The sequence below is a fragment of the Bos indicus x Bos taurus genome, chromosome 11 (assembly GCF_003369695.1).
Source record: "Bos indicus x Bos taurus breed Angus x Brahman F1 hybrid chromosome 11, Bos_hybrid_MaternalHap_v2.0, whole genome shotgun sequence".
NCBI lineage: Eukaryota > Metazoa > Chordata > Mammalia > Artiodactyla > Bovidae > Bos > Bos indicus x Bos taurus.
Window position 1 is genome coordinate 5,874,413 of NC_040086.1, and position 14,084 is coordinate 5,888,496.

At 47.2% G+C, this 14,084-nt stretch overlaps 2 protein-coding genes across 5 annotated transcripts in view; one reads left to right on the plus strand and one right to left on the minus strand.

Annotated features, from left to right (window-relative positions):
• The window catches only part of NPAS2 (neuronal PAS domain protein 2), a 198,529-nt gene that overhangs the window by 143,810 nt on the left and 40,635 nt on the right, over positions 1–14,084 (plus strand). For all 4 annotated transcript variants that reach the window (XM_027554709.1, XM_027554710.1, XM_027554708.1 and 1 more), the window contains exons 8-10: positions 8,981–9,099; positions 9,974–10,056; positions 10,799–10,905. In XM_027554709.1, coding sequence (XP_027410510.1) covers positions 8,981–9,099; positions 9,974–10,056; positions 10,799–10,905 — 309 coding nt within the window. The remainder of the gene's footprint in view (positions 1–8,980; positions 9,100–9,973; positions 10,057–10,798; positions 10,906–14,084) is intronic.
• On the minus strand, positions 11,983–12,513 carry LOC113900664 (dynein light chain 1, cytoplasmic-like; the record flags this gene model as incomplete). The annotated part of the gene is made up of 1 exon (XM_027554361.1): positions 11,983–12,513. A coding segment is annotated over one exon (270 nt), but the record flags the coding sequence as incomplete, so codon positions are not given.

Genomic DNA, 14,084 nt, shown 5'->3' on the forward strand with positions numbered 1-14,084 from the left:
TGGTCACTCCTTGGGACTCCATCATTTGCCACAGATGTTCTAAGGGACAGAGGGCAGGGCAGACAGGACTTCCCATCTTTAACCTAGATTTTTAATCACTGTGAAGACCGCTGTGTCAGGAAATGAGATGAGAAAGTATCAGTCATTTTCTTCGAGTTGTTTCATTTGGGGGCAGTTTCTATCCTACTCCGTGAGAAGCTTCCAGAAGGAATCTGAGCTGGGCAATGGAACCGCTTGTCTCATCCTGTCCCCATAAAAAGTCCACTCTGTGACCCTGGCCCCGTGGCTTGGAGCCCCGGGGTGAACTGTTGGTCAGAGCAACCTCCGGGCCACTTCTGCTCTGCCCACTGTTTCCAGAATAGAGTTGAAACAAAATCACTTCATCTGGGGCTATGTTTGTCTGGTCACAGATTTTTTTTTTTTAATGCTTCAAATAAATACCCCCCCAACCCCTAACCAAGCCCTGCTGCCCAGCCCTACATACTGACTGGGGAGGAACTGCCCCGGTGAGTTTCAAAGGTGTAGGAGTAGTCTTTGCTGGAAGGGGTCCTAAAAGGCAGGTCCCAGTTCCTGAAAGAACTTGATGCTAGGAAGTAGGCTGTCCTCCCTGGGAGCCCAGCCTCCACCCCCAGATTTGGATCTCACTGTGCTTCGGACTGAAATCCAGAAAGCAGTGTTTCAGAAGTGGCTGGTACAGCTAGCTCCAAATAGGTCATCCTCAGCAAACATTCCACTCTGGGTTTTCCACAAACCACACGGCAGAGGGTGCAAGTTTCCCTGCCCTCATTTCACCTACTCCCCTCTAACCATGGGGCTTCCTGGATGGCGCTAGAGATAAAGAACTTGTCTGCCAATGCAGAAGACATAAGGGACGCAGGTTCCATCCCTGGGTTGGGAAGATCCCCTGGAGAAGGGCATGGCAACCTACTCCAGTGTTCTTTGCCTGGAGAATCCTATGGACAGAGGAGCCTGGTGAGCTACAGTCCATGGAGTTGCAAAGAACTGGACACGACTGAAGCAACTTGTCAGGCACTCTCACCACACAAACAGATTTGAAATGCTGGCAGCAGTGCATGCTTTCCAGCTTTCGACACTTGATGCCGGTCTGCTCCGTGGGGTTTCTGTAGGTTGCCTCCTTTTCTGCCTTTGCGGTTTGGGGATTTTCGTTTCTTTGGTTTTTGGTTTTTCTCCTGAGCTGAACTAATTGAGACATCTCAGTGAAGGCAACCAGCCACCTGCCCGCCAGACCTCACTGGTAGTGGGGACGTGCATTTCACACTAAAGGACAGCTTCCTGGAGGGAAGTCTGATCTCTCTGTCCCAGGCCCCCAAGAGTAAGAAACAGTATCCCTTCCACTGCACAGGGATGTACAGCATCCTTCTCCGGAAAGATCAGTGCTGCCAGATTAGATTGCAAAGGAATCAAGTTCACAATCAAGAACAAATTGTTACCCAAGGGCATCGTCCTGTGTGCGCATCTAATAAGATGGAGTGGTGAGGAATGGTCAGAACCACTATTAGCCCCATCTCTCTGCTTATTTCAGCCCTGACTGCAGGGAACTTTGTACGGGTTGTGCAATAATTGTGATTAAAACACACAAAAGATATGCACTTGGAGGATGGGACGAGGGCCTGTTCACTTCCCCAAGCACCCTATGATGAGGCCAACCATCTGGGGGAGATCTTGTTTATACCCTCACAAGTTTCTGGCCCTGAGAAATATTCCTTTTAATTGATGAATACCAGGAGAGAGGAGAAACTCAATTAAGACTTATATTTGCCCATTAGGTGATTTTTTTTTTTCAGTCCAGCACACTGCAGACCCCCGGCTCCCTCGTGTGGCTCTCAGTCTTTCTCTGATATCATTTTTCCACATGCCAGACAGAACTGGCAGAAGAAAAAGAAGAAACCACGCATTACCCCCAGCAGGTTGGGTGGTGGTCCAGGCTAAAAACCACACAGCATTCTTTTGCCGCTGCTCTGAGAGCCCGGTCCACTTTTTACAGCACATCATGGGAAGGATGCTGTGAAGAGAGAAAGAGAGTCTGGAAAGAGCAAGTAATTAGCAGGACATGATTTCTCATGAAAGTGCAGAAAAATTCCCTCCACATTGTAACACTCCAGCCCGAACGTTGTGGATGTTCATCACAAATGAAACTTAGGGACCTCATTGTTCCTTTAACAAACCTCCTCACTGTCTGTTTCATGTCTTCCCAGACACCTACCAGCTTTTTTTTCGTTTGTTCCAAGAAGTGCGGGGAAAGCTATTTGTCACTCTGCTTGTATACTTATGGGCTTCCCTGGTGGCACAGTGGTGAAGAATCCACCTGCTGATGCAGGAGACACAAGAGACACACTTTCGATCCCTGAGTTGGGAAGATCTCCTGGAGAAGGAAATGGCGACTCACTCCAGTATTCTTGCCTGGAAAATTCCATGAACAGAAGAACCTGATGGGCTATATTCCATGGGGCTGCAAAGAGTCGGACATGACTGAGCAACTACGCACACACATTTGCGTGCTATTGGGCTTCCTGGGTGGCTGAGACGGTAAAGAATCCACTTGCAATGTGGAAGACCCAGGTTCAGTCACTGGGCTGGGAAGATCCTCTGGAGGAGGGAATGGCAACCCACTCCAGTATTCTTGCCTGGAGAATCCTATGGACAGAGGAGCCTAGAGGGCTGTAGTCCATGGGGTTGCAAAGAGTCAGACACAACTGAGCAGCTAACACTTGTGGACTATTACTGTGTTTTCCTACAGTTACTGCAACTAAGTTATCGTCGGCAGGCCATCTCTGATCCAGATTCTCCACGGTGCCGTCCTGATGGCCCAATAGATGCTGAGGAGACAAGTTCCTCTTTCTCTCTTTCTTACTTGGCTGACCCTCCCTGTCACCCACTTCCTCCACCTTGCCCTTCGGAAGCAAGTTCTTGTCCTGCCACCCCCCTGAGGTCTCCCTGCCCCCACAGCATCCTTATCTCCTTGTCATGACTGATTTGGGGGGCTCACCTCTGTCATCAGGCAGACTGGGAAGACAACCCCAGATGCCAAGACATCATCATTCTTTTTTTTTTTAATTTTTTATTATTAATTGGAGGATAATTGCTTTACAATATTGGGGTGGTTTCTGTTATACACCAACATGAATCACCATAGGTATACATACATCCCCTCCCCCTTGAACTTCCCCCCCATTCCCCTTCCTATCCCACATCCCTGGGCTGACACAGCACCGGGTTAGAGCTCCCTGCATCATGCAGCAAACTCCTGCCGGCTGTCTGTCTTACAGATGGTGGTGCGTGTGTTTAGATGCTCCTCTCTCAGTCCATCCCCTCCTCTCCTTCCACACCGTTTCCATAAGTCTGTTCTCTAGTTTGCGCCTCCACTGCTGCCCTGCAGACAGGTTCACCCTTCTAGACTCCCTGTATATGCACTAATATTGTCCTCCATTGAACCTTGGGGTTCTCTTGGTTTTGAAATCCTGAGAATTTGAGCCCAAGGAAAAATTCTTTCAGGATCTCTGAAATCAGAGACTTCAGTGCTGAACGATCCGTGAGCAAAGAAGGGACTTGATAACCCCTTGATCCTTTCAACATCCTGCATCTCCCCAAGCATGAGGCCCATGACAGGTGCCTGGCTGTTTTCCACAGAGCCGTGATGCCTGTGCGTGCTGGTTTACGGCTGCTTCTCACCCAGGCGTCCTTCTGACCAGTGTTAATGCCTCAGAGGGCAGTGAGCCAGCCCGAGCACCCTGGAACCAGAACCGTGTTGTGGGCCAGCCGCCCACAGCCCACAGGCCACCAGCAGCAGCAGGCTGGGCTGCGGAAGGGAAGTCTCAAGGGAAGTCTCAACCAGGAGTCTCAAGGTCTGCGCATCAATTGCTGGTTAGGATCTGAAGGTCTCTTCCCAGATTGGACTTTAAGCTGTGGTGCAGTGTGAGGTGGAAGATCATCTCGAGAGAGAGTCATTGAGTAAACGTGTGGGCAAGACTCCTGCTCAGAGCTGGAGACAGAACCAGCCCCACCCAAACCCCACCACTGCCCCAGTTCCCACTGTGGGGAAAGCTAGCTATTCAGCTTTGGGTTTTTGATTAAGATCACTTATTTTTCTGATACTATAGGAGTTATTTATTCACTATACACAGAACACATTGTTGTTTAGTTGCTAAGTCATGTCCGACTCTGTGACCCCATGGACTGTAGCCTGCCAGGCTCCTCTGTCCATGGGATTCTCCAGGCAAGAATACTGGAGTGGGGTGCCATTTCCTCCTCCAGGGGATCTTTCTGACCCAGGAATCGATCCCACATCTCCTGACTGGCAGATGGATTCTTTACCACAGAGCCAGCAAGGAAGCCCATACACAGAACATGTCCCCTATAAAATGTACAGAAAATAACTAAAAAATATAATTTGGTGAACATGTTCTCAGTTAGAGAACATACTGATACTAAATCAGTTGGGAATAATTGTTTTCCTCAAAATAGTTATAGTACCCAGAGTCTCCTTTACATCTGATGCAAAGTTCAGAGGGGCTTCCCTGCTAGCTCAGTTGGTAAAGAATCTGTCTGCAATGAAGAAGACCTGGGTTCAATTCCTGGGTGGGGAAGATCCCCTGGAGAAGGAAATGGTTACCCACTCCAGTATTCTTGCCTGAAGAATCCCATGGACAGAGGAGTCTGGCAGGCTACAATCCATGGGGTCGCAAGAGTCAGACATGACTTGGCGACTAAACCACCAAACCACCACCACCAAAGTTCAGTACTGATTTGGGGGACTATTTCCTAATATGTTGTATGAGGAGGCAGAGTTCACAATTAAATATGACTCTAGTACGTTACACAGAAGACCTGGGTTCGATCCCTGGATCAGGAAGATCTTCTGGAGAAGGGAATGGCAATCGATTCCAGTATTCTTGCCTGGAGAATTCCATGCAGCCTGGTGGGCTACAGTCCCTGGGATCACAAAGAGTCAGACACGACTGACCAACTAACACTACTACTAATATATTACAGTCCCTGCACACAAGAAATCGGTTTGTTACAGATGAAAACAAGTCATTCTTTGATTATTTGTGTTAATGGGATGCAAAGAAATACTGGGTAATTTTAAATGGCAAATAACCACAAAATGACTTATCTTTTGATAGTGTACTGGGTTTTATTATTATACAGGATATAAATGGGGTAAGATGTTTTTGTGAATAATACATCTCAAACAAAACAATGAAAATGAGGCCACCCTGCAATGATTCACAGGATTGTACTCAGACCACTGTTGACTAACTCTGGGATGTGGGGCAGGAATTAATCACTTCTGTGTCTGTCGTCGGTTAGTGCTGTGTGTTTGCTGGTGGCAGGGAAAGGAGAAGTCTGGAAAGGGACACAAATCTGATAAGACAGGACTTTGCCTTCCTTGAGTGGTGAATCCTTCTGAGAGGCTCTCGAAGCCAAGTGTAATTAGATCTATTTTTTCCTCTGACTAAAGTTGAAACAACTAATTAAGTCCTTCCCACCTTGGGAAGTGCCAGAGAAGTTACTCTAAGTGTTCTCTATTACTCAGAGGTCCCTGGGCACAGCCTCCTTCTGTTGACTCTAGAATATGTGAGAAAGCTCATGCTGGGAGGACAAGTCATTTCAGAGGCTTTCAGTTCACAAAACGAGGACAGTGTCTTCTTCCCCCTGGTTTCCCCCAAGCTTTTCTCCTTGCCCTCTGTTACAACTTCATCTTCATTTATTTTCACCTTTGCTCAAGACTTCATCTGCTTAAGGCTTCTGGGGGTGGAAGCTTGTTTAGAAAAGGAGTTTGTTCAGTTTCAAGCCCCTCTGTAAAGTATCCAACTTATCAAGTGCAGACTCTGAGCAATCATGAGACGTCCCTCCTGGGGTGCATTTTCTTCTTTAAAGCCTTCAAAGTGATAAGACGACTGGTAAAAACCACCTTGGGAGGCAGTCAGGCCAATGGCAAGGTCTGCAAAACACCCACTTCTTTTCCACTATCTGAGGCTCTACCCCTTGAAGAAGTTATCGGGGGCTGGCATTCACTACCCCTTCCTCCTCACAGTAAATCACCCAGGGAGGTGCTTACTGACATGAATTTAGCAGTCGAAAAGGTCACTCAAGCTAGTCTGTGGTTTGTGTGTGTGCGGGCTATTGTCTGACTCTGCAACCCCATGAACTGTAGCCCACCAGGCTCCTCTGTCCATGGAATTCTCCAGGCGAGAATACTGGAGTGGGTTGCCATTTCCTACTCCAGGGGATCTTCCCAACCCAGGGATCAAACTATGTCTCCTGGCCCAGGCAGGCAGATTCCTTATCACTGCAGCACTGGGAAGACCAGGTCATAGTGTAGAGAGTTTCTCTTAAATTCTTGGGATGTCCTCAGATGTTCGTTTGGAAGGTCCTGCTATTCTGAAAGAGAAGAGAGGATTTTATTAGGTTTTAATCTGGCAGGCAATGTCTCTAGATTCAGGCAGAGAGGATCTTTCACATCTGGGAAATTTTTAAATGTCCTTTTTTAATGACCAGATGTTCACATCTGCAGACCCTTCCCTTGTGTGGGCTTGTTCTCCTTTCCCTTGGTGACTTCCGTGGCCCACCCGACAAATTAATCTGCAATGATCTAAGCCAGAGACCGACAGATGTAAATTCTCTCGGGCCCACTCTGTTTTGTTTTCCTCACTTTATATTCGTGTTTGGAAACATTTATTAGTATTTATGTGAAGGCATTCAGAGACTATGTTTGGTAAAATGAGTGTGTTCTTGTTGGTGGGTAGCCGACCACTGTAGATAGAAGATCTAGTATAGATGGATTCACTTAGAAACCTGTAAACATAGAAAACAAAAAATTACTGGAAAGCCAAAGAGCGTCTTACAGATTTCTTTTCAGAAAACAGTTTTATGATGTTCTCAAATTGGAAAACATGGCTCTGTCTGAATCTACAAGCTCAGAAATATGCAGGATATAATCCACTACATTTTAAAAAGAAAGAGGTAATGTAGATTATCTAGAATAATAATCCTCAACCCTGGCTGCATGTTAGTAAATTGGGGGAGGTTTTTTGTTTTTTTAAAGAAACATTTTAGGGACTTTCCCTGTCCACGGTTAAGCTTTGACCTTCCAGTCCAGGGGTGCAGGTTTGATCCCTGGCTGGGGAACTAATATCCTAGGTGCCTCTTGACCAAAAAAAAAAAAAAATCAAAACATACAACAGAAGTAATATTGTAACAAATTCGATAAAAACTTTAAGAAAATAAAGAAAAAATTTAATTTTTTTACTGACTTTTTAAGACCCAATTTTATTTTATTTTTTAAAATGTTTTGGCCGCATGGCGTGCAGGATCTTAGTTCCTGATCAAACCCACGACCCCTGCATTGAAAGTGTGGGATCCTAACCACTGGACCACCAGGGAAGTCTCTGGGGAAACTTCATAAAGTGTTGCTGCCCAGGCTTCACCCCGAGTTTCTGAAGTAGCTGATCTGGGCTGGGGGCAATCGTGTATCTGGTTCTGGGGAATCTGGAGAGAATTCCGTGTACCTGATAGGTTGACGTTTCTCCTATTGAACTCTTTCTTCCACCCACCAAACTCCACTGAAAAGAGCAAGAAGTTTTCTCTGGAAGGTGAAGCCGTTTTTCACAGTCACCCTGAAGACAGGTGTACTGCTCCTATGGAGATGGCTAGTAATGCCAAGTGGTATCTCCCCCAGGCCTCTGGGGGCCTGGCCTCAGCATCATGGTGGGCTGGAGCCCAGAACAGCCCCTTCTCGGTCCTGTTAGAACCAGGGCTTGAAGTCCTAAGACCTGGGTGGAAACCCTGCTCCACCATTTCAACTCTGAGTGAGCTCAGTTGATATACACAAGCCTCCTAGACCTTGGGTTCCTCATTTATATAAGGATAAGGAAAGCCAGCCTTCCCGGCCTGTGAGAACACATAAGACACAATGAATGGGTTTTGTCACCTGGGCAGTGAGTTCTATTGTGGATGCTGTGTAACTGGGGAGGTCACTGTGAATCCTGAGCTATCTCCTCAGTCAAATCTTGCATCAACCTGGGCTCTGAGGTGGTTCAGGGCACAATCTCTTGAATCCCAGGTAGGCCAACCCAGGGTCAAGACCCACTAGTTCCCCTGTAGTAGTAGTAGTATTGGTCACTTAGTCATGTCCAGCTCTTTGTGACTCAGTGGACTATAGCTCATGCTCAGCCAGGCTCCTCTGTCCATGGGATTCTCCAGGCAAGAATACTGGAGGGGGTAGCATTCCCTTCTCCAGGGGATCTCCTCAACCCAGGGATCGAACCTGGGTGTCCTGCATTGCAGGCAGATTCTTTACCCTCTGAGCCACCATACTTCCCCTGAGCCCATCAGTATCAGAACACCATCTAACAATGCAGCTCACCCTTAAGACACAAGCTGATGTGTGCGTCCAGACCCTCCTGCATTGTGGGGCTGTGTGCTGGTCTGGCAGAGGACTTTTTCCCAGCGCAGTAACCTCCATGGCTGCAGGACTAGTGGCAGTGGGAGGCAGAGTTGTGTGTTGTTGTTTAGTCACTACGTCACGTCCGACTCTCTGTGACCCCATGGACGGTAGCCCACCAGGGTCCTCTGTCCATGGGATTTTCCAGGCAAGCATACTGGAGTGGGTTGCCATTTCCTCCTCCAGGGGATCTTCCTGACCTAGGGATCGAACCCACATCTCCTGCACTGGCAGGTGGATTCTTTACACTGAGCCACCTGGGAAGCCCTAGTTGTGCGTTACTGACTCAAATTCCAGCTCTGTCTGGCCTTGTGCCCAATGCTTCCCAGTCTGAGCCTCAGGTTCCCATACAGTGGGGGTAAGAATAGCACTTGACATCCCCAAGTTGCTGTGAGAATGAAACGGCTGATGGACCTGAGGCCGCTCGGTGGTGCCCGGCGGGGCTGGCCCCACACCATCTAGGGCTGACCTCACACCAGCTAGGGCTGACCTGTGTCTCCTCCCCTCCACCAGTGCCCAGCCCCTCTTGTAATGGCTTTGATGGCGCCCTTTCAAGGCCCTGCCGAGTGCCCTTGGGGAAGGAAGTCTGCTTCATCGCCACCGTTCGCCTGGCCACACCACAGTTCTTAAAGGCAAGTACCCAGAGAGGATTTATCTTGCAGAACAAGTACCCCCAAGTCACCTTGTGTGGCAGGTAATTCCTTGTCTTTCTGTGAAAGAAGATTTCAATGAGCTCATCACCGACTCTGAGAATGTTCAGTATCTGATTTCTGTACAGCAACAGCCCCACAAACTCTTTCCCCAAGCCTCAGTTTCCTAAAAATACCAGAGCAGGTAGCCATTCCCTTCTCCAGGGGATCTTCCTGACACAGAAATCAAATCCAGGTCTCCCAGATTGCAGGCACAGTCTTTACCTGGAAAGCCCCTCTTTCAGACTTCATGGACTGTAGCCCGCCAGTGTCCTCTGTCCATGGGATTCTCCAGGCAAGAATACTGGAGTGGGTAGCCATGCCCTCCTTGAGGGGATTTTGTTTGAAGGCAGTGAATCACGGGGGCAGAAAAGGGTCTTCCAGAACTCTATAAACCTTCCTACTCTTCACATGTATGTTGATACCAATCAGCGCGGGCAGAGGTAAAACCTGTCAGACAGTGCTCCGGACTCCCGTCTGTAATTTCTTTCCCTTGGATGGGGTGAATGCTGAGTTAAGTTACTCATTCAAATTCAGATGAAAAGCCATTTTCCATGTGTTTACCACATGTCTAGATGATAGGAAGGGAGGGGTATGACATTCTGGCTCTCAGACCTTTTTCCCCAGCTCGTGAAATAAATTTAGCAGCCACTAATACCGAAATTAGCTGCTGATGAGGAGGTTTGGTCCAACACAACTTGGAAACTCGCTCTAAGTGCTTTTCACTTCTGTTGCCGACCATGTGTTCTTGACACAACCAGGGGTGGGGGTGAGAATCTGGCACCCCGAGTCATATTTTTCCTCCCTTTCAATACAGGAAATGTGCATCGTTGACGAACCTTTAGAGGAATTCACTTCAAGGCATAGCTTGGAATGGAAATTTTTATTTCTGGATCACAGGTTTGTGAAAAGAAAAACACATTTGGGTTGGGTGCTTTTTCAAGCGCTTATTTCCAGGAGCCAGGCTCTCCTTGGGGGACAGAATTCAGACCTGGTCCTCTCTCGTCGTGGGGAAAGTGCTTGCTGGCCAAAGGGCTGGGATCTCCCTCCACTGCGTTTGTCCCATCTATGGATATGTCCTGGGTTGGGTCAGAGCATCTCAGGAGAGCCACACACCCCCGCTGGAGACATCTCTGGGACACCCCCACCTGCCCCACCCCCATCCCACTCAGGACCCTCACCAGCTGCCATTAGGCAAGGCAAGATGTGAAGGAAGCTCTCATTTTATTTCCTTCAACACCCTTCCGTCCCTTTAGACCAATCTTCTTTCTTTCTTGTGTTACATTTTTTCACAGTTGAAGAACTAACAATCTCCCCTTCCTGCCCTTTGATTTTTTTTATGACACTTTAGAATTGGGCTGACTCCATGCATAGCTGTTTTTAATTATTCAGCAGTAATAACATTTGTGATCACTGGGGCCAGTTTAGGTCGAGGGAACCAAGGGTCTAATGCCAAAAAATGTGAGCACTTTGGAAAACACCGCCTCTCTGGTTTTGACCATTGCCAAACGGTTTTTTCTGTGTTTATTCTTGAGAAATGAGGCCCCTGGGTTGATCAAGAAACATGCAAACTGCCCCTGGATTGGCCACTACAGGAAGCCCGCAGGGCTGATGAAGACCCCCCTACCAACTGTCCTTGCAGAGCCCCTCCTATCATAGGGTACCTGCCTTTTGAAGTCCTGGGAACCTCGGGCTACGACTACTACCACGTGGATGACCTGGAGCTCCTAGCTAGGTGCCACCAGCACCGTGAGTAACCCTGCCAACCACCCAGCTCCCCTCCTGAGGACCTCCATTCTCTCCCTGCAGCCCTGACAGTGGGACTCGTAGGCTCTGCCAGTTGACGCATTACTTGGTTCCTTCTGAGGCCAAGAATTTTGCCCTCTCTGAGATGATCAAGTTGTGGTCCTTGTTGGGGATCCTTGTCTAGATTCCCCTGTGTTTTGTTTGCACCTGGAATTGACTTTGATCTGTGTGCTTCCTCCCCCAGCCCCTTCCCAGCTCCCCTCAGCAATGCAAACTATTTGATCTTTTTTTGCTTTTTAAATAGTCTGATAACTATTATTTTATTTATTTATTTGGGGGCTTTCTCTAGTTATGGCAAGCGGGGGCTACTCTCTAGCTGTGGTACTCGGACTTCTCATTTCGGTGGCTTCTCTGGTTGCAGAGCACAGGCTCTTGGGCACACAGGCTTCAGTAGTTGCGGCTCTTGGAGCTTAATTGCCCGTGGCATGTGGAATCTTCCCAGACCAGGGATCAAACCTGTGTCCCCTGCATTGGCAGGTAGATTCTTAATCACTGGACCACCAGGGAAGTCCCACAAATATTATTTTACTGGCAGATTCATTGCCTCCTTTTGTCGCTTTGGTCTCCTGTTTAGGCTTTCTCTTGACCGCTAGCATGTAAAGAGGAGCTAAAATCCAGGCACTGAGACAGTGCACCCCAGCTGCTCCTCTTTCCTGGACCCGTGGTCCAGCTTTCTGCCCTGCCCAGGCCTAACCCAGCAGCATCTGTGTGTACCGGGTACCCCCAAGGAAGCCGCAACTTAACCATAGGAGCCCTGCGTGGTGGTGTGCAGTGGAAGCCCCTGTGGCTGATCCTCTGTATAGAGCCATGTAGACCAAGGATGCTCAGCTGGCTGGCAGCCAGAGCATCCATCCAGAGGCTGCTGGCTGTCAGGTCTGTTTTCGGTCCAGTTCTCCCAGCATCTGGATGGTCTCTCCCACAACTCCAAAGACAGCTCCAGCTGCAGCAGGATGGTGAGCCCCAGGAAAACCAGGGCTTTTTTTTTTTTTTTTATGCACACTTCTTCAACAGATTTATTTCTTTAAAGGAATGGATTTTGAAGAGAAAAAACATGGGGCAGAGAGGTATGAATAGAAAATAAATACAAATGTAAGATGTTTTGCTAATTGCTTAATAACCACAAACTAGTACAGAGAATGGCCTGTACAAAACACCATAAAGGTTCAAAGATGGAGGAGTTCCCTGAGGCAAGGCTGAAGACCACAGTCTCTGGTATTTGGAATTTAGGCTGCAGTCCTTGTTTTTGGATGGATCACTGGCTGTGTGGCACAGTCCATGCTTTTAACCAGATTTGAACAGGAGAATGGCCACTTGGCCCAGGTAGGAGTAGATGAAGTGTTTGGTTTCATGTGTCACATAACTACCGAAGTTCCTCCCCATGATGCAGTGCCGGGTGGGGTTGTGCTTCTTGTCAAACTTCTTCTTGATATGGGTCGCAATGTCGTTCTCTATATTATATTTCTCCAGTGCCTGAATTGCACACTCCACCAAGTCCTGTTGCATCTCCTCCAACATATCAGCGTTCTTGATCGTGGCCTTTTTGGTCACACATGGTTAACAAGGAGCAGGGGCTGGCCGACTGCAACGGTCTCCTAGGGGAAGGGCTCATGAAGTGCATGCCCAAATAGAGAGGCCGTCGCTACCAAAGCTGTGGCACATCTCGAAAACCACGGCTTCTTTTTTTTTTTTTAACTTTACAATATTGTATTGGTTTTGCCATACATTGACATGAATCCGCCATGGGTGTACATGTGTTCCCCATCCTGAACCCCCCTCCCAGCTCTCTCCCCATCCCATCCCTCTGGGTCATCCCAGTGCACCAGCCCCAAGCACTCTGTATCATGCATCAAACCTGGACTGGCAATTCGTTTCACATGTGATAATTTACATGTTTTAATGCCATTCTCCCAAATCATCCCCCCCTCCCTCTCCCACAGAGTCCAAAAGACTTTTCTATACATCTGTGTCTCTTTTGCTGTCTTGCATACAGGGTTATCATTACCATCTTTCTAAATTCCATATATATGCGTTAGTATACTGTATTGGTGTTTTTCTTTCTGGCTTACTTCAATCTGTATAATAGGCTCCAGTTTCATCCACCTCATTAGAACTGATTCAAATGTATTCTTTTTAATGGCTGAGTAATATTCCATTGTGTATATGTACCACAGCTTTCTTATCTATTCATCTGCTGATGGACATCTAGGTTGCTTCCATGTCCTGGCTATTATAAACAGTGCTGTGATGAACATTGGAGTACATATGTCTCTTTCAGTTCTGGTTTCCTCAGTGTGTATGCCCAGCAGTGGGATTGCTGGATCATAAGGCAGTTCTATTTCCAGTTTTTTAAGGAATCTCCACACTGTTCTCCATAGTGCTGTACTAGTTTGCATTCCCACCAACAGTGTAAGAGGGTTCCCTTTTCTCCACACCCTCTTCAGCATTTATTGCTTGTAGACTTTTGGATAGCAGCCATTCTGACTGGTGTGAAATGGTACCTCATTGTGGTTTTGATTTGAATTTCTCTGATAATGAGTGATGTTGAGCATCTTTTTATGTGTTTGTTAGCCATCTGTATGTCTTCTTTAGAGAAATGTCTGTTTAGTTCTTTGGCCCATTTTTTGATTGGGTCGTTTATTTTTCTGGAATTGAGCTGCAGGAGTTGCTTGTATATTTTTGAGATTAATTCTTTGTCCATTGCTTCATTTGCTATTATTTTCTCCCATTCTGAAGGCTGTTTTTCACCTTGCTTATAGTTTCCTTTGTTGTGCAGAAGCTTTTAATTTTAATTAGATCCCATTTGTTTATTTTTGCTTTTATTTCCAATATTCTGGGAGGTGGGTCATAGAGGATCCTGCTGTGGTTTATGTCGGAGAGTGTTTTGCCTATGTTTTCCTCTAGAAGTTTTATAGTTTCTGGTCTTACATTTAGATCTTTAATCCATTTTGAGTTTGTTTTTGTGTATGGTGTTAGAAAGTGATCTAGTTTCATTCTTTTACAAGTGGTTGACCAGTTTTCCCAGCACCACTTGTTAAAGAGATTGTCTTTTCTCCATTGTATATTCTTGCCTCCTTTGTCAAAGATAAGGTGTCCATAGGTGCGTGGGTTTATTTCTGGTCTTT